The sequence below is a fragment of the Molothrus ater genome, chromosome 5, assembly GCF_012460135.2.
Source record: "Molothrus ater isolate BHLD 08-10-18 breed brown headed cowbird chromosome 5, BPBGC_Mater_1.1, whole genome shotgun sequence".
NCBI classification, from domain to species: domain Eukaryota; kingdom Metazoa; phylum Chordata; class Aves; order Passeriformes; family Icteridae; genus Molothrus; species Molothrus ater.
The window spans coordinates 43833654-43859823 of NC_050482.2; the positions used below are offsets into that span (position 1 = coordinate 43833654).

The 26170-nt window shown below is 37.0% G+C and overlaps 1 protein-coding gene across 2 annotated transcripts in view; it reads right to left on the minus strand.

Moving 5' to 3' along the window:
• Positions 1-26170, minus strand: part of EEA1 (early endosome antigen 1) — a 235835-nt gene that overhangs the window by 192043 nt on the left and 17622 nt on the right. For both annotated transcript variants that reach the window (XM_054514799.1, XM_036400262.2), the window contains exons 3-18: positions 22216-22343; positions 18341-18395; positions 18139-18204; positions 17284-17323; positions 16370-16477; positions 16167-16288; positions 14625-14780; positions 12050-12166; positions 9722-10060; positions 6163-6312; positions 5056-5175; positions 4624-4827; positions 3758-3958; positions 3440-3553; positions 2253-2408; positions 354-493 (exon numbers count right to left, since the gene is read on the minus strand). In XM_054514799.1, the coding sequence (XP_054370774.1) occupies positions 354-493; positions 2253-2408; positions 3440-3553; positions 3758-3958; positions 4624-4827; positions 5056-5175; positions 6163-6312; positions 9722-10060; positions 12050-12166; positions 14625-14780; positions 16167-16288; positions 16370-16477; positions 17284-17323; positions 18139-18204; positions 18341-18395; positions 22216-22343 (2216 nt within the window). The remainder of the gene's footprint in view (positions 1-353; positions 494-2252; positions 2409-3439; positions 3554-3757; positions 3959-4623; positions 4828-5055; positions 5176-6162; positions 6313-9721; positions 10061-12049; positions 12167-14624; positions 14781-16166; positions 16289-16369; positions 16478-17283; positions 17324-18138; positions 18205-18340; positions 18396-22215; positions 22344-26170) is intronic.

Below are 26170 nucleotides of genomic sequence, written 5' to 3' on the forward strand. Positions count from 1 at the left end.
TGCTTATGCATAAATCACAAATTTGTATTTGAAAAAGGTTACAGAGCTATAGATATTTAAAGATGGACCTCACTACATCAAACTGTTCAGCCATTTAGCTGACAACAAGCACAGTGAATAAAATGATGAAGTGTAGTGAATCACAGCAGTCAGTGACTCCTGTGAGACAACATGGCAGATGGAGTGAAAGACAACAGGTGGGATACAACACAGTTCTTGTAGCAGAGGGGACACAGCACTTATTTATGACTTTATGAAATCACAGGAGAGAAGCAGAAAACTTCAACTCTAGTCCAAACTGCCCCAGTTTTATGTCTGACTTTGAAAAGTACTATAACACAGGAAATGCATACGCTTCTCTTGCTGCTTCGAGTTGTTTACTCAGTTCTGCTGTCCGGAGATCTAATTCTTTGTTCTGTTGTTGCTGTTGCTGTAACTCCTGAAGAGCTTGGTCTTTGCTTGCTCTAGTATCAAGAATGTCACCTTCAAGTTTCTGAGAGAGAAAAATAAAAAGATAGAGCCATCAGAACACAACCAACAAAATAAAAATAGCAATAGAAAGCAAAGTCATCTAGTCTGTGAGTGCATTAACTGTAGAAAGCAGTGACAACTCTCACATATCATCTGTTTCATTACTTTGCAATTTATCTTTCATTATTTAGTTCCTGCTAATCACCTGCTCCTCCAGAACTGAACTATTGTGGTAAAACATTCTAAAAGCATCTCTAAATAAAAGGCCAACCAGGCATTTTATTGTAAAGTAATAGACAAAAACCTTTACAGCAGAAGCAAAGACACACACTAAAGTGGTGAAGAAATTCTGTGCTTGCCTGGAAGAGGTTTTTCTTCTGTTTTTTTCCAAAGCTACTTTTTCACTCACATGGAATATAAAGAACACAGGAGCCTTCAGCAAATGGGCACTGTTTAGACTCTCCAACATACTGACTGTTTTACAGGCACTTCTGCTTTCACACAGAGGCCACAAAACAAAGGGGCCAAGTTTCTCCATAAAATTTCCTGAGGGCTTTTTGTTTTCTATTTTTTTTTAATGCCACATATTCAACTGGAATAATCTCAAAGAATGGTGATGATGCCAAGATTTTACACAGAATTGCATTCCTGTTGACAGCATCAACAACCCTGCTCAGTTTCACATTTCAGCTACCAGGAACCCAATAAAATCATACACAAGCAGGCTCTGTATTTCTCCCAAGCATTTGTGTCCATTGGCTACTTGCGAAACTTCACCAAAAGAATGAAAACTAAAAAGACAAACCAAAGTAGGCAAGAAAAAAAACCCAGTGTCCAAAAGAAGAGATGCAAGAACAAAATAATTATGCTGACAATTAAATGCATGACAGCTTTAATTTTTAATAGCATTGGATTTTAAATTTCATACAGGGAAAACAATCTTCATTCTCTTCTATAGATCACAAAAGCTAGGAAAAACACCCAACTCAGTCTTGAGCAAAAAGACTACCAACCTCCCTCAGAAGAGACAGACAACACTGCAAAACCAGTTCTGCATGGCTCCCATGATCCCTGAATCGTATGCTTTTGTGTGTTATGAATTTTGACTACCAAGATTTTTTTAAAATAGTGAACAAAGGTCAAAGCTCTGTCCTAAATTTTAAAGCTCTCAAGCATCAGGACTAATCCATATCCTTAACTGAAAATACTAGTATATCAAAACACCAAGAAGTTCTGCAAACCTTCTGCCAGAATTATGTGGACTTTAAAATAAAAACTGATTTCAGAAGTGGATGCAAAACTCCAGATCAAGTTAAGAGATGAAACAGTGATAAATAAATCTTGCTAAAAAGCCTACTGAAAGGCTGCAGAAATAAATTAAACCAGACAGGCAGTGGTAAGCAAGACTAGCCAATGTAATGCATATTCCCTGCTACTACTTGTAAAGTGTGTAAGCTCAACTTGAAAACTCTCATTTTGGGATATATTCACGTTCCTTAACATAAAAATTTCCAGGTAGCAGAAAGGTTGGTAGAAGCACACACACAGGAAAATGACACAATAGTGGCAGTGTCATAGGCCTATCTTCTTAATGTGACATACTAGCATGGAAGAAGAGAACAGGATTAAATGGTGAATCAGGAAACATTAGTGAGAAAGAAAACCCACAATAGTGATATTGATATAATCCTTCCCCCCTAATTTGAGCACAGTTTTTACCACATGCTGCCTAACAGCAGAGATCAGTTTCTGTAGGTCCAAATACTGTGTTCACTACAAACCTTGAGCTGTGCCTCTAGTTCTTCAGTTTTCTGTTCTAAAGAAAGGCATTTTTCTTTGTACTCTTTAAGATTGGCTTCCAGCTGAGTACAGTATTCCTGCTTGTCATTCAGCTTAGCTGTAACCTGATCCAACTGAGCACTGACCTTATTTAACTCCTGGGTAAAACAAAATACAAAGGTTCTTACTTTTAAAGTAACTTCAAAAATTATTAATGTCATATATGCTTTAAATGATCTAATGTGTTCAAATTAAAAAGGAAAATAATGTTTATTTTTTATTCTGAGGAACAGGATACTGAAAGGAGAAACACATACACATGCACAAATTCCCTCTGTTTCACTGAAAAAATTATTTTAAAGCCTCAATATTCTCTCAAACCTTACAGGCTCTGGGCTAAATGTTAACAAAGGTGTTTGAAGTTGTAAATGAAAAGGAACTGTAGATAATAAAGGTGCTAGATCCTCAAGTTAGTACACCAGTAACTAGAGAATGACATTACAAAACTGGGATAAAATGTTTGATATCTTTCTTTGTCATGAAATCAACCATCAAGGAGGAAAGCCAATAATATGGAAATGCTCAGTTCCCCACATACCAGGGATGATTTCAAAACATTTTGTCCAACACAAAAAAATAAATTCTGCAAGAGACATGAAGACCACAGCAGCACTGATTTTAACTATGCAAATATTTGATTAAACAGATGGTAAAATGCTTCCCTAGGATTAAAACACATTTAAAAACATGTAATTTTATCACCAGCCTGATGATTTTTTATGTCAGCTGGCCCACAGAGAATTATTTCTGAATACCAGCAGCTGATAGGAAATTTATCTGAGTCAGTAGTAAGAGTTAGGAGTTTTTGCTTCCAGTAAGTGCGTTCTACAATCTTTTCTTCATAGCATACGCACAGGAATTGAATAATACCTCCAGAATGCCTAAGGAAAGCTTAGATTCTGAAGAATAACCCCAGAGCAAGGAGTGGACTCCCAAGTAAATTCCTTGCACCGTGAAATATATCTGCTCTGGAGCAGCAAAAGGAATTGAATGCATACCACACAGCTAAAATATCCTAAATTATCATTTCCCTATGCTTATTCATATGTTCATTGAGTTTGTAAATAGACTATTTTAGGTTTTTAAGTAGTATTTAGGTAACATAGAAAATTTATGTGTCGCTTAATACCTGTTGTTTATCTTGCAGGGCATTCTGGGCAGTGTCCAGATGGTTCTGTAGATCCGCTCTCTGAGCAGCTTTTGATGCTTCTGCTGAAAGTAGCAATTCTGTCTTTGCTTTTACCTGAAAGATAAATTGTACTTCACTAAAACGTCTGTTTTACCACAGCTCATTCTAATTTTTTGATAGCCATCACTAAGTTTAATAGTAAAATCAGCAGTATTCATGTGTTAGTGCATGTATTTCCTTGTAGAAAAATTCACCTTTTCCCAAATGGGAAATCACAACCAGAATTTTTCATCACCATAAAATACAGAGATCCATTACCTGCACATCAAGTTGTGACACTTTCTCTTTACTTTCATTTAACTGACTGGTTAGTTCAGTGATGTTTGTTTCTAGGGAAAGCACACGATCTTGAGCAGCTCTTAGGTGTGCCTTTTGTTCCTGCACTTGTTCATGCAAATTCTCTTGGGCTTGTTTATGACTTTCTGATTGATTTTTCAGCTTTTCTGTCAGCTGAGTTACCTGCAGTGGAAAAGAAAACAACATGAGAAGGCCGGAACAGCATGTTCAGGGAAGTAAAAACTTAATTTTAGTGTGTCTTATTGTGGCTCTGGAGACTCAATGTTATCACATTTCTTTTCCTGAACCACTACAGTAAAGCTATATTGTTCACAACACCAGAGTTTAAATAGGCTACCAGCTGAAAATTGAAGCAAAAGAGAATTGTCAATTTGGCCTTACTGTAACAGAAACAAAATACTAAGGAGACAACAGATGCAGGCTAAAATGAATTTTGGTGTTCAAAGCCAGAATCAAACCTCTTCTTAAAATGAGTAAAAAAAATGTACATATTATTTTGATTTACATATAGTTATAAGTATATTTATAGTTTTTTAAAAGCATACACATATGAAAATAAATATATAAAGTTATGTGTATGACTATTTGTAAGTACATATTACTAGCATATGTACAAATGAAATATCTAGGAATTCCTTTCCTATGCTGATAGCATGCAAGTCACTAAAACACAAGTCATGTGAAATTTACAGTAAGATCTTTAAAGCAAGTTTAAAGTAATGGACTAGTATAGAAAAGATTATTGTCATATCGAGGAGGTAGGAAAAAAAGGAAACAAGATTCCAAAATGAGGATGAATTAAAAGAATCGGATCTTGACATTCTTACCTGTATTTGTAATGCATGGTTTTTCTCTTGTAGCTGGTTAAGAACTGCAGTTTCTCCTTCACCAGCTTGAATTTTTGCATATAAGTCCTCTCTTTCCTTTTCTAGCAGAGAGATGTTGTCCTTACTTTTTTGAAGCAAAGCCTCAAGATTTTGAATTTTTTGGTCCTTATCTCCAATTTGTCGTAGTACTTGCTCCAGATCATTCTAAACAAGAAGATAATAGCGTTTAATTATAAGGACCTTAAAAATAGGGCCTAATGCATAAAATATTGGATACATTTATCAAACACTTTCCATACATTCTATTCCAGATTTAGAAGTTAATTTCTTGAAACTAACATAATTCCTGCAAGTCACTATTAGAAAGAAGAAGTATTTAGCATAATGAAACCCTGGAACCCACTTTCACATGAGGATACATAACTACATTACCTGGGCTTCTCGTAGTTTTGCTGTTGTATTTTGCTGAAGGGTCTGCTGCTCCTGGTGCTGCTGCTTTGCCTTTTCTAACTGATGTTGCAATTCTGTGGAATTTGCTGCTTTTTCCTTTAGCTGAAAAAAACCCCCAAAACCAAATACCAAACAAACCAGACTAATAAGTGGAAAAAAAGCTCAGTATGCCAACTGTACTCAATGTTCACTCTAACTATAAACTATTTTAGTGTAAACATGGATTTTTAAAAACTTGTATAAAAACAAAAATCTGTAACACTAGATCAATATCTAATCAAAGCATTCATTACAATTAATTGGTGAGATTCTATATCACAAGCAAGAACTATAAAAGAATTATCAGATGCATGTAATTTAGCTCTCAAATAATCTAAAACATAAGAAATTTTTAGTATGTTTTTTGCAATAGTTGTTAAGATGTAACATGACTGATAATAAAGATACCTGTAAAACAACATTATTATTACTTTTTTGGCAATTTCAGTAGCAACTGTCAGTCATTATTTTAGTAGCAACTTCAGTTTAGCAGTCTCTCCACTTCTATACTAGTCAAGGCTTTGCAAATTAGCTACAGAAAAGTTTAAAGCTTTGACAACATACCACTCAGATATTTGGCCAATCCCCCTACAGCCAGCAGAAAATCAGCAACATATACAAGATATTCATTAAAACAAAAAAAATTTAATAAAACAAGTGTTTTCTGCCCATCCAGCCCACACTGATTATTAACTATCAATGACTTGCTTACTTTTTCTTCAAGTAGGACTTTATCTTCAAAAAATATCTACATACCAAACTAGCTATATGGGCCTTTGTTCACCTAAGTTATTTTTTGACAAGACCCTTAGACAAAGCTCCTAAGTGCAAAGTGCACTTTTGTTCATTTGTTAAGCACCACAAACACACATACATCTGTAAAGACAAGCAGAGTCTAAGCAGATTTTGATCATTTTACTGTAAGTCCTTGACAGTATTAGTCAAAAGAAATTCCCATGAACACAAACTTTATAAACTGCAGTATCACCACAAGTGTGTGTACAGACATATCACCAGAACAAACTATAGAATCTGCATAAAAACCCCTACCTGCTCTTCAGCACGAGAAAGTTTTAGCTGTAGGTCAGCCACCTGCTGCTCTCTGTCCATCAGTTTCTCACTGGACAGCTGCCTCTGTTCCTTGAGCCGCCCGTGCGCTTCCCCTAACTGCCGCTCTGTTTCTAGGAGCTTACTGTGCAACTGCAAAAAAGAGTCACCCACTTTTTCAGTCATTCCTTAGCCAGCAGTGATACAGGCTCATTTCGTGCAATGTTTATGTGAAGTTTTCATAACCCAGACCAAAACAAGTCCATGACCTCCTGAAGTCATGTATGTACCTCATACACCTCAGAAACACAAATCATGTTAAAAATCATGTTAAAAACCAGCATCAATGGCACAGGCAAGAAGAAATATTTTAAAAAGTGGGTTGGAAGGACCCAGCAACATCCTCATTTATCTACAGGAGCCCTTCAAAACAAGTCACAGAGATTTAACAGAAAGAGGGTGGTCCTTCAAAAGCATAAGGACTGTTGTGTAAAATAATGATGCTTTGAGCCATCTCGGCTTATCCAGTTCACCAGCTGACTCCTGCAGATCCAGTGGCTGAAGCACCCTGCCTTTACCTGCTCCACTGCCTCCCACAATACACTGTTCTGCTAGAATATTAAGAGTGTAATTTTTAGCTTGAGCTGGCTACATCAATGGCATTCCTTCTCTGCAGAGAAGAGATACATGAATAGTCAGTGTAGGGTACACAGCAACTTTGGTGACTTACAGTCCAGCACTTTCCAGCAGCAAAGAGTAAGTAGGTGGATGTGCTCTTCCAGCTGGACACAAACCTGCTTCATGACTTTATCAGTCATCAAAAGCAGTACTGCACCATCTTCAAAGTGCAAGGATGACCTTTTACAATTCACTGTTCTAAAAAGCTCTTTTCTTTCATAAAATCAGCTTACTCTACATGAAACTGCTGCTATAGATCCTGGGTTGCCTCCTGCCTACTTCTACATGAACATGTTCAAGGACACAATGACCTGTTAACTCAGTGCAAAACCAGAGAAAGGATCAGACCTTGCAGCACAGCAAGAACTTTCCATAGGTTGTGGGAAAGCTATGAATGAAGCTTGCTCCTCCTATGCATCTATGTCCAAGGCCCTTGAACCATTCACCTTTTAACTCCAGGTCCTCCCTTCAACACCCCTAAACCTTCATGCTTCCCTTAAATCCCTACTAATATCTATGCAAAAGGCAGCCCAATTTTACTGTTCACTGCAAGCAATCACTGTTTGACCAACTGGCTGCCCAGCAGAGCAGATAAAGGAACAGTAATTGTGATACCATTACACTTTCCACCCAGGTGTTAAGCCTCTCTCCTGCTGCCTGTTTCCCAAAGAATTTAACACTGAAGTCCTTTGGGCCATGTGTCAAAATTTAGCTCAAGTTATCAAAAATTGCAAAAGTTTAAAGGGTTTGGAGACAGAGAAATAAATGTATCTATGACTTACCTTCTTAAAAAATCAAACTAAATTACCTCCACACAACCACAAAAATCATGAGTGAAAAGCTGTTTGGCATGTGGCCAAGATGCTGACTGCTAACAGTGACTGTACAGTTAAAAAAGAGATAGGAGAAGAGGGAGGATAGGATGAGGAAAGAGACCATATCTCTCTTACAGTAACTAAGAACATTTGTCTTTTCTTGCAGGATCACCAAATTATAAATATTTCTCCCTCACTAAAAATACAAACAAGAACTTAGGAAAAAAAATCTATTGAAGAAAGGGTGCCACAAGATAACAGTTAACTATTCATTGCTATGCTGATATTGGGAGAAAATGTTTGGAAAGAGGGAAATCAGTAACAATATTTGACACTAATTACTTTTATTACAGACATGGTTAAGTATTTTTGAAGAACTTTAAGATGACATTTAAGTAAAAGGGACCATAAAATCAAGGATTAACCTATGCTACAGAATACAAAAAAAACATGAGAAAATATCTAGACTTTTAAAGATACAATCAAGTAGATTCAAATTTTCTCAACAAAATTTAGTAGCAATTAACACTTCTTCAAAACTGAAGGAGTCCATACTCTCTCATCCACACCCTCCTCCTACTGCTGGGCTGGAACCAACATTATAACTGAAGTTTCTTCCATTAAGATCACTTCTTCCACATCACCCAAATTCTAACATGTACAAACTTAGGCAGATATGCACTCATTCAAATGAATTTTGAGAAGATGACAAGGATTCTTAAAAAATGTGATTTGACTAAACAACTCTACATATACCTCCATAAACAGAATTCATAATGCTAAATGTAAGCTAATAGACTACATGCATAAAAAGGTAACTCCAGTGAAGTACCAAGTGAATAAATATGAGGAATTTATTCTTTTCATTACAATAGTAAATCAACTCTACTTTGCAGGAAGAAAAAAGAGAACATGTTTATGCTTAGCTTTTCTTTTATTTTATACCAGGTACAAAGGGGTTTTTTTCCTGCACTATTCTTTTACCATACAATTCTAAAACACATCCTGAAGTTCAGTGGTTTGTTAGGTTGTCTTCCCTCCCAATGGTATCACCAGAGAATGTGTCATGCCTCCATTTCCTATCATAGGAATTCATTCAGCAATGCTTTACTCACCATCCTCCTCCTTAATTTTCCCACCCCAAAAATCCATCTTGAAAATGTCCTCTGAGGCTGAAGACAGATTTCAGCTCAACCTCTTGGCTATGATTCTGTTGCGCAGGCAGTTTCCCCAAATGTAGAAAACTAATATAATTATCTCCTCTCATCCTAACAGAAGACTGATGAGAGAAGGAAGGACATTCTGGGGATGTAATACGCACATAAATGTGGTTCAGCCAAGTCACAGTTCTACTGAGATAAACTATACATAGGGAGCTTGCAACTTGACATGTTTCAGATTTTACAAAGGGTTGAGAACTAAGAAACACTCACTGTAACATAAATAAGCTTTAGCGAGATTAAAGTGAAGTATGTCATACTAACAAATAAAGATATAATTTTTTACATCTCAAGTCTCGACATGATTACTGATACACACATATTTCTCCAGTCTAGCACATGACTCTCCAAAAAAAGATAAACTGAATTCAACCAACCTCAAGTTTCAAAATGCTCAATGTTATATGAACGTCCTACTTCTCTAAGTCATTTGACTCAGCAGAATAATAGGTTCTGGTGGGGGGGGATGTATGCTCTGGATACTTTCCCAGCTATCAGCAACATAAAGAGAAATTGTTTGGGGAGAAACACTAAGGAAGCAATATCAAGATTTCACATTACCCTGGCTTTTCACACTAGGTATTCCCTACTACATTCACTACTCAGACTTAAATCAAGCACTGTTCAGTTCTAATGTAAAACCGAGACTTGCTTTTCTCAGACTTCCTACAGAGTAGCAAAATACAAGTGCTGGTTAATTACTCTCCTTCAAATAAGGAAATGTAAGTGCATGTTCGTAAGAAATATGCATTTACATTTAAATATGCAGTTTTTTTAACTTATCAGATGGTTTTAAGGAACCATTCCTAGACCATCATGGGATGGTCTAGGAGGCGTAAGGAAACTTACCTGACTGAGCTCACTTTGGAGTTGCAGGCCATGCTGCTCTTTTTCCTCCCTCTGCTGCTGGAGCTGTTTACATTCTGCCTTGAGATGCTGGTACTTTGTTTCTACTTCAGATAACTCCTCTTTAAGCTTCTGGCTTGCTTCTGCCTTCTCACCTAGCTCTGTCTGTAATCTCTGTATCGAGGCTTCAGAAGCAGACAGCTTTCCCTGAAGCTGTTGGCAGTCCAGGTCCTTCTGGTGAAAACTTGCCTGCACGTTCTTCTTACTCACAGATAATTCATTGTGTTTTTCTTCCAGCTGGGTGTAGTCCTGTTCTTTCTTCAGCAGCTTCTCAGTTAGACTCTGTGAAGAGAGTTACACAGCAATTCAAGTACAATTCTGTTTGCAGCTGTTCAACATATTATTCAAATTTCTTTCTAAGTGTTGATGCTGAACAGTGAAGAGCTTGTTCAAAAACAGTATTAAAGAAAATATTAACCTGTATTACACACATTGGTTCTAAAGCCCATACAGCACACAGTTTCAACTGGAAATACTGTTTTTCATATTCTCACATAAATTCACTTCCTCTTACTGAGAACACAACACAAACTCTATTTCTTTTTCCTGAAAACTAATTTGTTTTCCCTGAATGTTCAAACCAACTTAATTACAACTGCAATTGCTTGGGGAAAAGTTGAAAAATTTTCCAAGCTAGCTGTCTTCTGGGCTACAGGCCCTTACTGGCCTCTGCAAGGCAAGCCAAGCCCAATAATTATTGTGCTTTAAAAATGACAGAGAGCTGTCTCAGAAAACTGATCCTATATACTGATATATATACTTATATATACCTCTGTTTTTCTCAGTATAGCTCCTGAAAATGTAAGAAACAGCTTTCTTGCTTGAGGTTGTACATGAGCTTGAAAAACTTCATATCAATGCACAGAAATATCTTCTCACACTGCAACTGGATTATAAAACAATGTTCATATGTATTATATTCTATATATTCTCCATATCATGTGCTCTATCATGAATTAATGACTCCTCCCTGATAGATTTTTCAAGGATGACACATTGTTCAAAGTGGAAGCAATTTCTCCTACTGTAAGCTAGTCTTACCTTTTCCAATTCTAGGTCCAACTCCTCCAGGGCCAAAATTCCATAGCTAGCACATAATTCTTATGGATACCACCTTACAAAAAGCTGCATTAAGAGATGGCTGCAAACTGCTTTAAGTCACTAAAACTGCAAGAGGAAAAGCAGCTCACTGCCACTTCTCCTCTTCTAATTCCTCAAGTGGTGTTTGGCATTAACCTGACATAGCAGAGGACTCTCTCTTAGTGTGTGGTTATCTTATGCATCAATCTGTTTCACTCCTCATTGTTAATGAAATACCAACAGATTCAGGAAAGGGCTCTATATTGTATAGCAACACTTCTGCCAAAAGCTTGATTCATTTGGTTGGTCTATGGAAAATTACAGCATGACAACTCTTACTTTTTCAGTTCCACACTTGATTTAGTGAGCCAAACAGAGTCATCCTTCTAAAGGTAGTTTCATTTACCAAATTTTAATTTCACCTTCTTATATTTTTTGCAAATGTTTTAATATTAGATTACATTAAATACACTCTGTTTTGTCCCTGCCCTTTCCTTTTTCCAAGGCTGACAAGGTTCCTAGTAAATGCATGTATGTTATATCCAGTTCATATCCAGTGTTACATGCAATATAAGCAGTACACATCTTTGTCCTTGCTTCCTGTCCCCCTTGAGTTCCATTTATACCCCCACAATACATGACTTCTAAACACAAATACAAAATGCAGCAAACTCAAAGAGCTCTGGTAACAAAATGCAGCAAACTCAAAGAGCTCTCAAAGAATGTAAGTTGAGAAATTTCTGGAATTAATTTCCATTTTCTACCATTCATTATGCCAGTAAATGGCCTGAAAAAGATGATGAAAGTATAATCTAAAAGCTAAGAAACTGGAAAATCAACAAAGAGAACTGAGAATATCTTTCAAATTATTATTTTTAGGCAAATGTATTATTTCCAGGGATACTACTTTTAATGTGTGAGATGGCAATTCTGCTTAATGATAGGTAAGCATGAACTACAGCTATTAAAAATTTGCAATCATAGCAACCTAAAGAATTTCAGTTGTAGGGTATGATGATCATTAAAATATGGTGTTTGCTTGCACATTATAGTAATCCAATTGTTAAACAAAATGGCAAATGAATTCTCAACTTCTGCAAGAAGATAGTCTTCAGTGTTTCCAAAGGCATTGTGTCAAGTGGTTCCATTTTAATGTGAGCTGATAAGCATAGGAAATAATAACATTCTCACCTGATTCTTCTGTTCTAGCTCTTTGACTGAACTTTGAAGCTTTTGCAGCTCCTGAACATACACAGCTACTTCCTGCGGTCCTTTGGCAAGTTCAGCTCTTAATTGGTTAATGGTAGCCTGAAAAGACAAACAGAAAAATCCACATTTAAAACAAAGCTTTCCATGCATAATTCAAAAAAAAGGAAGATGTCTGGTAGTAAAATAAAAATACATTTTCTATACAAATAAAATGCCTAGAGAAAAAAATCACCAGTAAACTAAACTCAGAGCACCATCCTAAGTATCACTGAGTGCAATTTCCCAGCTGAGACTCATTTATATCCTATTCTGGAAGTCAAAAATCTGACTCAATCCAAAATGCCAGCAAATGCCAGCTTGAACCCAAAAATGATGAAAATCATAACAGATTATCCATTGATAATTATCACAGTTCTAGCCAAAGGTGAAACCTTTCCAAGTCATTGCAGTTACACGGCCAAAATCTTGGCCACTCTAGGAAAGGAAATGGGCTGGAAAAGGCTTTAGAAGCAAGAGCATCTGGCATTTGATGCAAACTTGGTGTGGACACATCAACCCTGCAGGTCAGCACAATCAGAGGAACAATAGTACCCCATTAAACAGGATCAGTACAGAACAGAATATATCAATGACTGCACAGTATTTGAATACAGTAATGGAAAAAAACAAGAAAAGCACTTTAGGGCATAGCTACCCTAAAACATGTTGTGTATTAATGCACTCATTTCAAATATACTATATAGTAGTGACCTTTTATAAAGAAGTTTTCTTTCCTATTGTTCTCATAAGCAGAGATTTCAGCACAAATGCATAAATACTGAATCCAAAAGTGAACTAAAGCAGAACAGAAGTAATAGACAATGACCATCCAATTTACAACCTTCCTACAGAAAAAGGAACACCAAAGAGAACATTAGAACACTTTGCTTATAGTGCATATAGTTTACTGACTTTCTGTAACTCTGTGCCTCACCATGCTGTCTCACAGCAAAGCTGTTAGCTAAAACACATCCTAGGATTGGTCTTTTTTGGCCAAACATTCCAGGGTGTTATCAGAAAACAATATGGTTACTTCATACTGAGAGAATATAATGCAGAAAATGTGCAGGTAGCTTACAAAGGACACCACTGCAGCCTTTCCAACTAGAATCATAATTTAAATGCATAAAGATCCATTTCTTGTTCACAATTCAGTAAGACAATCTCACATTTCTTCTTAACAGGGAAATATATCCGGGGTAAATATTCAGCCCTGGTATTTTCTTGCTGATGTGTCTGTATGAATACTGAACCATTAAAAAACCAGGAATGCATCGGTTTAATAACATCTTGAAATTGTCTTGATATGACAGATATTTGCTATGAAAATTAAATGCTTCGAGAAAAAATTACCTCAAATTTAAGTGTCTCTATTAGAAAGCAGAAGGATAAAATGGATGGATGAAAGACAGAAAGAAGCAGTTGCAAAAGCTGCACACTTCCTCAAATTTGTTTTATAAATATTCCAGTGTTTCTAATGCCTTCTAATGCTTAGTGGGAGGGGAAAAAAAATCTCAAACAAAAAAACCACTAGTCCTGGCTTCATTAAATTTACCCTCAATTTAGGCTACTAATTTTGTTTACTTCTTTGGGCACTCAAGTTAACAATCAAGCCTAGCTGCTTCATTTATTGAAGATTTATAAGATACTGAAACAAATCCCAATAAGCAGAGATTCATAGCAATGCTTAGCTCCAAAGCAGTGCAGCTGTTTTCATGACACATTCACTATGCAGGAGCAACTATAGTGAAAAACTAAAGATGAAAGGAATCGCTCAGTATGAATATTCATGTGAAAGATGCAGATGCTAGTTTCAGGAACAGCTCTGAAAAAAGATACAAACAGATTTAGGTGACAATTGTAGACTACACTGTTCTTCACATCCCTCTCCTGCAGTATTTGAAGATGCTGATATAGGGCTAATATGATTTTTGTTATTTTCACCCATACTGAGCATTTACCTTATCTTAAAGATATTCACTTTGAAAACCAGTATTAGTATGTGTATCCTCAGGCAGCCTGTAAAACCAGCCAAGAATGGTGTAAAAATCACTTTAAACTATCAGTCCTTGATGTGTTTGAGATGAAACATGGACAAACATTTATGTCAAGCACTGCAGCCAATGTGCCCATGAAGGAATTCCAGTTCTTATTTTCTTATAAGTAACACTTAGCAAAACTGTGTTTTAGCCAGGAGGTGTTTGAGACAGTTTGAGGAGTGAAGATATCCTTAAAGATCCAAATCTGAGATGTTGCCTCCCTTTTCTTCTGCTTGTATGGAAGTGGAAGTTGTAACTGATGGAAGAGCAGAATAACCAAAATATTTGAAGAAGTGATAAGATTCAATTAAATGCTTTTTCATTATGATTAATAATCATAATGAAATAATTAATCATAATGAAATATGCTTTTTCATTATGATTAGTTATTATTTTCCATTTTCATATGATAATCACAGCAAAGCTAGAACACACATCTTATGTATGATTATTACTATTATAATGCATTATTATTATACCTCAGAGTTAGCCTGCTCAGCCTGCAAGTGCTTGCACTCATCTTTCAGCTTTTCAGATTCTCTTTCACGTTCCAGGGTCATTTTATCCATCAGTGTTTGAACTTGGACCAGCTCCTTTTTCAGGACAGCCACATCTTCCACACCAGGCCTTTGTAGCTGAAAAGTTGGGAACAGTGAGCAACAAGCATCACAATGGCAGACATGCTTCCAGAGTCAATGTCATTTCTAATAATCTATCAAATAATCCACTTATAGACAAGGTGATGGATACAGTATTACAGCTAGACTTAATAAATAAAAAAAGAGATAAATGGCCTCCCCCAAAAAACCACATAGAAGTGCTTATAATTCCCAAAGAAAACAGGATTTAAGGGGTAGTTTTTAGGTTTTGTCTGCTAAATTTTGAACTTGCTGATTGATTTCAACCAAATCTGACAAAACAAAAATTGTCTCAAAGATTTAATTTTTGTAACTTTTATGTAGGTAGATGGCTAGTTACAGGATACTGCCCCTGTCCTCCAGAATTATTTCAAAAAATCACCACAGACGAAACAAAAGGGCAGCTGAAGGCAGCGTCTTGAAGGTGCTGTCAGATATGGCTCATACCAAACCCACACGCAAAATCTGTTGGTAATTGCATCTCAAGCACTATAAAATCCCTCAGTATGAAACAGGAGCACTAAAGAAAGCAGAGAAAAGGAGTGTTGGCATCTTTAGAAGACAAAAGGAACAGAATAAATGATAAGGAAAAGGCAACACAAGAAGCAACTGAACAGGGAGGAATGGATAGGTCCAGCATTTGGGCAAGGCCAATAGGCCTTGAGGGCAGTCAGCTACAGGGAAGAAGGGAGATAAACAAGTCCTACTTTCCTCCAGAGTCTAAGCAGTAGCTGAGTGTGAGAAACTAGGAAATTCCTTGCATTACTGCTTTAGAAGTGGCCCAACTTGCTGAGTCACTGGGATTGCTCCCTGGAGCCATGGCTGAATATAAAAATCATCAGGAGCCCAAATCCTGGAATACACACACATTGGTATTATCAGCCAAGCACAAGAGGGACAAGATTAACATAGGCATGATGATGACAGCTGCCAGATTTTCAGCCACCATGTCACAAAACACCTCTCTGAGCACTTCTTAAAAATCTAGCTGCCCAAGGACAGTCAGAGCATAACTCCTCATGGAAAAAGTGACCTAAAGATAGATTTTGAAGTCAGCAATGGCATGCTCCAAGTTCAAGTCTGTGCAGCACATCTATATGTGTAATATACTGCAGAAATGCTGAATGGTAGAGCATCAAATGAGAAGACTACAACATAATGCAGGGTGGATTTTAATACATGTCAGAAACAACATATAATTTCTCACTGGAAAAACACTGAAAATGCAGATCAAAAACAATGGTACTCTGAATTTTTTCAGCCCACAAGCATACACCTTCAAGCTCAACAGAGTTTGACTACTTTAAAACTGTGTTTGCAAGCATTTAAATAAACACCTCCCTTGATTTGAAAACAACAAAAACATTAATGTGATGTGAATACCAGCTCTGTCTTTAAGTCTTCTACTGTACTTCTCTCTTTCTGCAGTTCTTGTCTCAGGTTTGTCACCTTCTGTTCTGCACCTTCCCGAAGGCTGATTTCTTCATCATACTTTGATTTAAGATCTAGTAAGAAAGAAGTTGAATAAATTATCCCTTTCACAAATTGCACAAAAAGAGAATCAGATCTCATGCTAATACACTTACCCACAATTTCAGTGGCCAGTTGTGCTGCTTTTTGCTCAAATAAGTCTTTCATTTGCTTAATGTTAAAATTTTCTACTTGGATCTCTTCTAGTTGCCGTTCTAATGATTCTATTTCCATAAAAAGAACAGTATTATTTTCTAGAAGAATTAGGACAATACAGTTCCTCATGCCCATAACTAACCATGAGAGGTGAATATGTAATCCAAAATCCCTTAACATCCAATCATCTCAGCAAAGTGAACAACTTTACTGAAGTTAAATATCTGCAAGCATGATGTCACTGTCACTAGCTGAGTACTCTGCAGGATTGAGTACATATTGGTTTTCATTGGTCACAAATAGCCCTGCAGATCATTGTGACATGATGTTAAACTCCAAGCCCTGAACTGTAATGAAAACCTTTAATCAATATCAGTCAGATAGTTTACGTACAAATAGGGAAAATTTTATTCTGTGAGAGCCTCATGGAGAAAAATGGACCAAAAATTATGGGTCATCAAAACAAACAAAAATTCACTGTTTTCTTTGCTAGCAATGAGCACAGAAAAATACTTCATAAAACCATCAATGAAAAATGCTAGAGTTTATATAGTATGGTGCTGTAGTAGTCCTCACTGCTTGAATATATGAAATTATTAAAGAAGTGTTCAAGATGCCTCATGAGAACTGCTTTCAGATTCAGAACTCCTGTTTTGCTTCTAAAAATTTCAAACCCTGAGCCCCTGGAACATTTCCCCAGACCATTGCTTAACATAAATAGCTCTTAATAGATCTTACAATTAACTTTTTGCAGTAATTGTAACATTCCAGCTTTCCAGCTCTTTAATTTACCAAAAGTGCTAATTTACCTAAAAGCTAAACCAAACTAAATTCCAAAGCAGTGCAGAAATTATTATAATAAAATGTTAGCCACCTGTAGACGTAGCTGTTGTCAATCCATCAGATTTAGACTCCTTAAGAAAACAGAATAAATGCACCATTAGACAGTAGGAATAAAAACTACTACTTCCAAAGTTCATCCATTTTTTGGAAAAGACAGGGAAACAAGGACTTCTGTGCTCAAATACTGCACAGCAGTATAAAAATACCTGAATTCAAACACTTAGATTTGGAAGACTGGAAAAGGCCAAGATGACTTTTCATTTCATATATCACTACACTATTAAGGTTTCCACTCATAAGGTTCCAGAAAGAATACCCTCCCCCTCCCTTTCCTCTATATAGAAATCAGACATCAAGAACATCCTGAGAGGGAGCTTTGACAGAAAGCAATTTCTGAGGTTTGTAACTATCCCACATCTAAGCAGCTCATAGTAATAAAAAAAGCAAGCTTCCTTTAGGGCACAACACACCACAATTTGCCTTGCATTATTTTTGAGCTCAGCTGGATACCTATGAAATACCACTGCTGTTTTCCAAAAGTTCTTTACAAGAAGGACTCCATAGCCTTTTTTCATAAAAGATGAAACACCACATTCAATTTACTTTCTTTAATAAACAGAGTTCTGAATAAGCTCAACAGAAGTAAAAGTCTGAACTGAACTTGCAGTGAGTAGTATGGAAGAATCGTTATCTATTCTGACTTTGTTCTTTACATTTCCATATATACAGTTACATTGTGTAGAGATAACTAGCTTTGCTTGCAAGAACACGTCAATATTTAAATTACAGAACTAACTAAATCAGGCCACGTGCCTTACAAAACAGGTTTTAATCTTCAATGTCAATGCTGACGATAAACCTGCTTCAAGTATTTTAAAGCAATTACTTGCTGCCGCTGCCCCTGCAATTTCTCTAGTTCTTTCTTCAGCTCTTCTGAATACCATCTCTCCTCCTAAGGGGGAAAATGATAAAAAAAAAAAAAAAAGAAAAAGAAGATGGGGAGAGAGACTATAAATTTGGTTGCTCAAGACAGTGGAACACTTCAATTTGAAACAAAGAACCAAGTGCAAGTAAAATACATTTCCAACCTTCAGCGAAGCTTGCAAGTCTTGGACTTCTTGTCGGAGCAGTGATACTTCATCTCTGAATAAATATATCCACAGAGTGGAGAAAATGAATACACGGTGGTTACATTTTGTCAATTACATACAACTTGTAATGCATGTTAAGTAATCAGACTGATAGCCATGTACTACATAAATGTAACTTACATAATTATAAATATTTATTTTTAGGTGTTTTTTTTAAACTTAGATTAATATCACTTTGCACATCTCCTGAAAAATGCTAAACATATTAAATGGATAAGTAAAGAAATAGATAAGAATAAAAAGTCTCATGAGAATAGAATGTAAATCTAAATCAGTGCATCAGCTCAACCACATGAGCTCAGAATGACAAAGCTATGCATTGGAACATTTAATGGGTTTGCATGCCTTTGTTAAAAAAAGGACAGGTTTCTTCTCCTTCACTTTCCATATCATGGACTACTGGTAAGCAACAGCATATTATCTTACTCCTGAAATATGCAGTTACATAATTTTTCATCCACACAGCAATTTGGTATGCCCCACAGACATATTCACTTCATGGTCTGAATATTTAAAGCCTTAGAATTTTAAATTCTCAAATTTCATGCTCAAGCCTCCAGCCATACAAGAACACAATCCAAGGCTATAACTGTTAGTAATTGATTCACACAGAACCCTTCAAAATCACAGGTCTCCTTACAGAGTTGCACAACTATACACACAAGAATAATGTTGCATTACTGAGATACAGCCACTCCAAATCAAGAACACAAGGGTCATTAAAATAATGTAAAAATATTCTTTCTTACTGTTTGTACAGTGGTTACACAGAATATATATGTCAGGGTACCGGTGCCAACAAATCCTCTCAGTTTTATACCATATAATTTTATTGCTGCTGGTGTGCATTATCCCCTCCTCCACAGATGTTCTTTCAAATTATCTCATACTTGGTAGAAAATAAACCACCAAAACAAGTTATTCCTTAGCTAAACTGGTGAGGAATAAATTCAATCTACATTAGGATATTAACTGATGTTAATATGCTAATGTAGATTGAATTTATTCCTCACCAGTCAGGGTCAGGGTCATCAAGTAGCAAGTGAAATATGCATTTGAACCAGTGCAGCAAGAACTCCAAGGTGGACCAATTTTAATGACAAAACAAACATGGAGATTTACTTTTTTCAGAAGAAAATTTTGTTATGTACACATTATTCTGCCTCTGTGACAGATTTACTGGAGGTTTGCAAATACAACTTTACTGAGGCAGGTGTAGCTGCATTCCAAAACCTGATTGTGGGTGGAGAAGAGGGAGCCACTTTCTCATCAGTACAAGTCAATGAACTAAGACTCAGATCTAAGATTATAAGTAAAAAAGCAGGTGGAACAGCCAGCTGTATTGAAGTTGGACTGAACATATACCAGACCTGCAATACCAAAGCATTTAATATGCTCTGGTCTTCACAATACATCAAAAGGTTTGAGCTGTATAAAGCTAGTTTGTAGTAGAGATAAGGGAGGAGAAAGGAATGAGCTTGCAATGTAAAGATCCTTCTACAGTAGTTGCCTTGATATCCCAAATAAAATTTTACTCAATCATTCTAAAATGAAACCTGAATTTAGTTTAACCAGTGGAAAATGCATGGTTGGGGGGGGGGTGGTTTGAGGGGATTTAGTGTAAGGGATTGCTACAGGCATTGTAACTTTGCTTTTCTTCCCATCATCCAAATCCTCACCAAATCTCCTTTTCTGCTAGCACTGTGACAATCCCTTCCTCCTCTCAGCACATCTGAGCCTACCAACTGGAAAATCCTTAGTGCCTTTTCATTATGGTCCACTCAGTTTCCCACTTGTAAAGCCAGTGCCTCCACCCTAGTACTGAGTACTAATGGCCTTGCTGAATCACACTGGGGGAGTTACATGATTTACTCTTGAAACTTATTCATCACCATTTACTGGGGAGTGGGATGAAGAGAAAACTGTGCAATTCCCAGTACTTAACTTTTTCTATTGACTACATATGGAATTTCACCTCCCATTCTTGGTTCTAAGAGTTGCACATAAGCTTCACACATGGAGAGCAAGTGGGGTGGCTCCCTGCTGCAGGCTACAATATTTCTTTAATATGGAATTCCAAGGCATGGAAAAACATATTTATGTTGAATGAGAGTTTTCTCAAGCAAACAAGCAAATGAGTAGCATTAAAGAATGCCACACTAATAGGAAAATGTAGCTCATGTGTTACACAATGGCTCTCACCAGACTCCCTTTATTCCATCTTAACTCCCTGACCTCATCCACTTTTTCAATTATGTGACAGAAAACAAAACTTACTTGTCCTTAAACTGTCATGACCAAGGGAAAAATAACTAAATTTCACCAGCCAACATCTGGCTGACTTTGGAAATTTGCAGGCATAAAAATAAGAATTTAATAAACTATATAAACAATATAGTTATGACCAAGAATTCTCCCACATGAATGCTATTATCCTACAAAAGTATCACTTCAGGTCTAAGTTGAATTACTCCAAAAAGACTTAAATCAGGCATAAAAAGAATATTCATTATTGAATAAATGTGCACATCAGAAGCCCAGTATGAGTTCATTAGTACCCTATCACTTTATCCTGTATAAAGCCTCAATTTTGATTTCTTTTGATGCAGCAGCTGAGAGAAAAGGCAGCTATCCACAAGGAAAGAGTCATCCAAGACTTCTGCTAATGCTGGCTCCTACTGGCTTGCCAGCTTTGCTCAGTACTGGCTTGCCAGCTTATGTCACATCAAATACAGATATGCATTTGGGTAACAACTGAAACATGTTATCTTCCACACTCTTTTTTCACCAAAGAGTCACCCTCTCTTGAGTTAGTTACACAAATATATGTATTTCTTTCAATGTAATTATTTGTCATTTTGGCCTATATTTCCGCTTGTGAGAAAACATTTGAACTGTTTACTTCCCAGGATCAGCAGAAGCCACAGGGTCATGTGCTGTGTACCTCCATGCTGCTCTCTCTGAATCTCCTGTGTACAAACCAGGGGAATGTGACAAAACAGCAGCATGGACTGCTCTTTACAGCAGCACAAAACAAGCACTGAACAGAAAAGGAATTAGCAGGAAGCAAGAGGAAACCTATATAAATGTTACCCCCAAGAAAAACCTTCCCAAAGCAACTTAGACTACTCAGTTAATATTTCTAGAGAAAGTTTCACATTATCAATTCCTGCTACATGCCACTGCTCTCAAAAAAGAAACAACCTGATCTTCTTCCTAGGGATGCATTTAATAATACAGTTTTGACCAAAAAAAATAAATAAACTAATTAAGATTTCTGAAGATCAGCATGGATTTTCTGAAACACAGGAGGAGACTTACTGGCACACATAGAAACTTCAAAGACTTGCAAATAACTAGGTAATAAGGGAAGCTATTTAGGCAAATACTGATATTGTAATTCCCCAGTAAGTACCCTAATTAACTAGGGACAAAATTGTGTTTCTTCCCTATCTTTAGAGTTGTCCTCTCCGCTCTCCCATGATGATATTTCAGCTCTATGTTAGAAATTAGGAGAAACCCATATTTTTTTCTGCCACACTTGTAAAAATCATTCTGGTCTGTATCGCTGAATTGTCTGCAGAATCAGAAACAGGTGGCTTAATACCATAAACATATGTATCTGATTTTCACCTACTGTCAGATCAGTATCAGACAACATAAGCTACAAATGCCTTTTAATTCTAGTTGGAAATGGGACATGAACATTTAAATCCTTGACTGCATAAGTTCAAGTTAATAAAACCTTCAGTGTAACTAGAAGCGGCTCAACACCAGCACAAAAGCACATGCACAAATGAGTACTGTTTCACCTTTCTGGTGACAGATGACCTTCCCCTCCGTGAGTTGAATCAATGCCAGAATTATGAACTGCTTCATAGTGCTTGAACAGCTCCTCTGCTGATCCATGAGACTTCATACAGAGAGGACAAATAAAGCCCTATTACAAAAAGGAAAAACAAACCAACAAAAATATGAAATACATTTATTTTCCATCTTATTTTTATACAGAACTGTAAATTTTGTTTGTGAATTTAAGAAGTAGTAAATGCAATTTCGAAGATTCATACTAATTCTTTCATGCTCTAATAAGAGTTTTTGCAATTGAAATGTTAGAAAATGCCTGCAAAAGGCACATTCCATTATTCAGTAAGTTTTTTCCCCAACAGTATTACATACCAGCAACAAAATTTTATTTAGCAAAACAAAAAGGACTGTTCTGCAATTCCTTTCCACCCCCCAACAAAACAATTTTCCATACAGCTTTTCATAAAATCACATTCTTACTCCAAATAGAAGGTAGCATCTGGAGTATGGTCTTTAAAAAGGAGATATAATGAACCACTCTAAAGCACAGTTATTCATAAACTGATTATCTCCATACTGAAAGTACTGATTTTAATATGGGCCAGACAACTAAGAATCACTTTTTACCTTTCATATAATTAATTGGTAAATGCCATTCAGATAAACACCACATCAAGAAAATCACATCTCTACAGATCTGAAATATTCCATTTTCTTTCCAGCATACATACTACAAGCTTACCAGAGTGGAAATTTAGCAGATCAATGCCCTCATTCTACCCATTAGCCCACAAATGAAAACAGTGTTATGTTCCTCTTTATGTATCTCTAAACATTCATGGAGTGTTCAAGCTGCCACTTACCAGAAGTACCATCCACCTAATTTTTCACCATTTATTACATCTGGTGTTGAGTGCTGGACTACACACTGGCTCCTCACTCATGTGGCTATCATGCCAACTCTGAGCCCAATTCCCATCCACACTTCAGCCCATAACAGCAGCAACACTGAGACATTGCCAGAGTAAGAGCTAAAAACCTCATCTCACATTCAAGACTCCCTGTAATTCCAAGCAGTGCAGAAGGGACCTCATGTAAGTGGGGTGCCTGTCTTTAACTTTTTTAAGGCCCCCTGTCCCTTTAATTCATTTCAAATATGTATTTTTACATTTATATGTTATCCTTTAGTTTCTTACGCCACTACAAACTGTAGTGTACTCCAACATTAAACCAAGGCTCTCCAGTATCCAAGATGAGAGCACTCCTCTAAATGGGATTATCACACTTCACCTAGCACACACTCACATACGAGTTATGGAGGACACATGAAGACTTTTGGCACTTTTCTGCTCTTAACTTTGCATCTGGATGCTAACAGATTTAAATATTAGGACAAAGTGAACATAATGAATGCGTATGTTGATACCACAAGTAGCATTCCTTTATTAATTTGGCATTCATAATATTTTGTTTCACGAGTCACTAAGAATTCAACAACATTTACCTGGTTTTAACCCAGAAAAACTACTATGTTCAGCTACTCAAATGTAACCTCAGCTCTAAACAGAGCCTTCATAACCCCAGCTCTAAACAGAGCCTTCATAACTTCTATTATTTATTTAGCGTTTCAGAAATTAATTACCAAGTACAGTTGCTTGTCAAGTCCACCACATACCATATGGAAAACTAGTTTTGTCACAACTAGACCAAACAAAACAGAGTACTCTTTCCTAAGCAGGAAACAGGCATCAAACCTTAACAACCATTTATTTATTTATTTGCAGAGTTGATCAGCACAGTTTCACTCCAGATTAAACCAAGTTAACTAATATATAAGTATAGGTAAAGAATTTGTTCAGCTACTATGTTCCCAGTAATGTTTATCTGATACAATTAGCATAGGATGCCAGTGAGAGTCACTCTGAGTGCAAGAACCAGAGAGAGTTGCCTGGCACACAGCAAATGGCAATGAACCATAGGGAGTCACAAAATATAGGATTGGGTTTTCTCCTAGTAAGTTTTATACAGAAGGAAGTCAACTTCACACAATGACAGTGCAACAGCATCCTTTCAGGACGAAACTCTACTAAGCAGTTTTCAATATTGTGTTTAGTTTCTCAGTTTTGTGTTTAGTTTCCCAGTGATGGGAAGGTCTGCTGTTCATAGAGAAAAGCTGTTCATAGAGAAAAGCATGTGTTCCTCACAGTTCCAGTAAGTGCATCTAGAAAGAATGACTGCAGAAAATTGCTCTGGCCTCTCCTTCCTTTTGCCCTTTATCTCTTTTCATTTAAACAGCAAAATCTGTTTTTTTGCTTGGGTTTCTTTTTTGTGGTTTTATTGTGCTTGGGGTTTATTCTATGCAAATAGGAGCCCTAGAGAGGAGGAAAGAATAGATTACATGTGCAATTAGCCCAGGGGGACAGCAATCGTTCATCTCAATTATTGGGCAAAGCCAGCCAAGATTTCCAGGCAGGCAGGGAGGCAGATTTGCAGGCAAGGTCCACAAGGACAAGCAGCCACAGGCAGAGCATAGCTGCTGAGCAAAGGGAATGTGCTGCAGTTGTGAGCCTGCAGGGTGGAGGGAGGCAGGCATATTGTCACTGGTAGATGGGAAACATGGACAAAACCTCCTCCTCTTCTTTTTAGAAACTGCCTTCCTCCCATACAAGCAGAGATAAAGCAAGCATCACCCACCAGCCACAGCCTCTCCACCAGCACTGTCATGATCGTGGCTGGCCTCAGTTTTGGGGGATCTGGCACTGTTGGAGTCAGCTCTCACATGCACCCTTATTCTAACGCAGCTTTTGCTGGGGGTCTGACACACAGGCTCTAACAGAGTGAGCCATCACCCTTCAGCAACAAGGTACCCATGGGAAATGTCATCTTGCCATGGGAAATGTCATCTTTCCTGTACAGAGGTGGACAGGAACACCAGCTCCTACAAACACAGGCAACTAGCACTCATACATAAGAGCCTCAAACAGCACAAACCCAGGAACCAGCTGCACCTCACAGACTGATAATATCCAATGTCAACTCTGATGTCAGCAGCACCAATTCAGTTGCCTTCACAGTAGGAAAATCAGAATCATCAGGATCCTTCTGGCAGCAGTCAATGACAGGTAGAAGTGTGTAAGTTTCCTAGATCTGTAACTATCAGCCCCAGTGACAATCTTGTTTGGGAAACTGGACTGGTGGATCACTAAGTTTATCTCTTCAAAAAATTTAAAATTAAATACAGCCAAATAAAAAATATCTCTCAGTACCGTCTTGAGATGAACCCAGTAAATATGTTCAAAAGTGTACTTTATTATTCTAAAGACAAACATGTAAGAAACCTGATAGTCTGAGATGCTTAAATTTAGTGAACATTTCTGTCAGTTTGCAGGAATTCATATCAGGTCCAACATATTCCTACATCAGGACCACACCTGTCTTGGATAAAGAGGAGATGGTGCAGCTACAACCAAGAGGTGTCATCAGAGCCTGGGGGAGGAGCTGAGGCATCCTGGCCAGTAAGCCTGCACCTGGATGGATACCTTAACTAACAGACTCCTTTACAGAAGAAGCAAGTATGAGAATATCTTGAATTTTGGTTTCCTTTTAACATGTACTTAGGGATTACCTTGCATAAAGCACAGCCACAGAGAAGCAAAAGATATTTCACATTTTTCATTTAATAAAAGCAAAGACTTTTTGGGACTTACAGCCCCTTCAGTGCTGCACTGTAACTCATGATTCCCTAGCTGATGTTTCTGGTTGGGTTTATCTTTCACTTTACACAGAAAGAAAAGAGCCTAAAAGAAGTTAAATGATGATTACTTGGGTTTGGTTTTATATCTTCTCACCAAGAAATGACAATTTATTGAATTCAAGGACTTTTGCAGACGCCTGACAGTTTCACAGAAAACAAAAAATAATCCACAACTACATGCACTAGTTTTTATCAGGAAGAAGTTA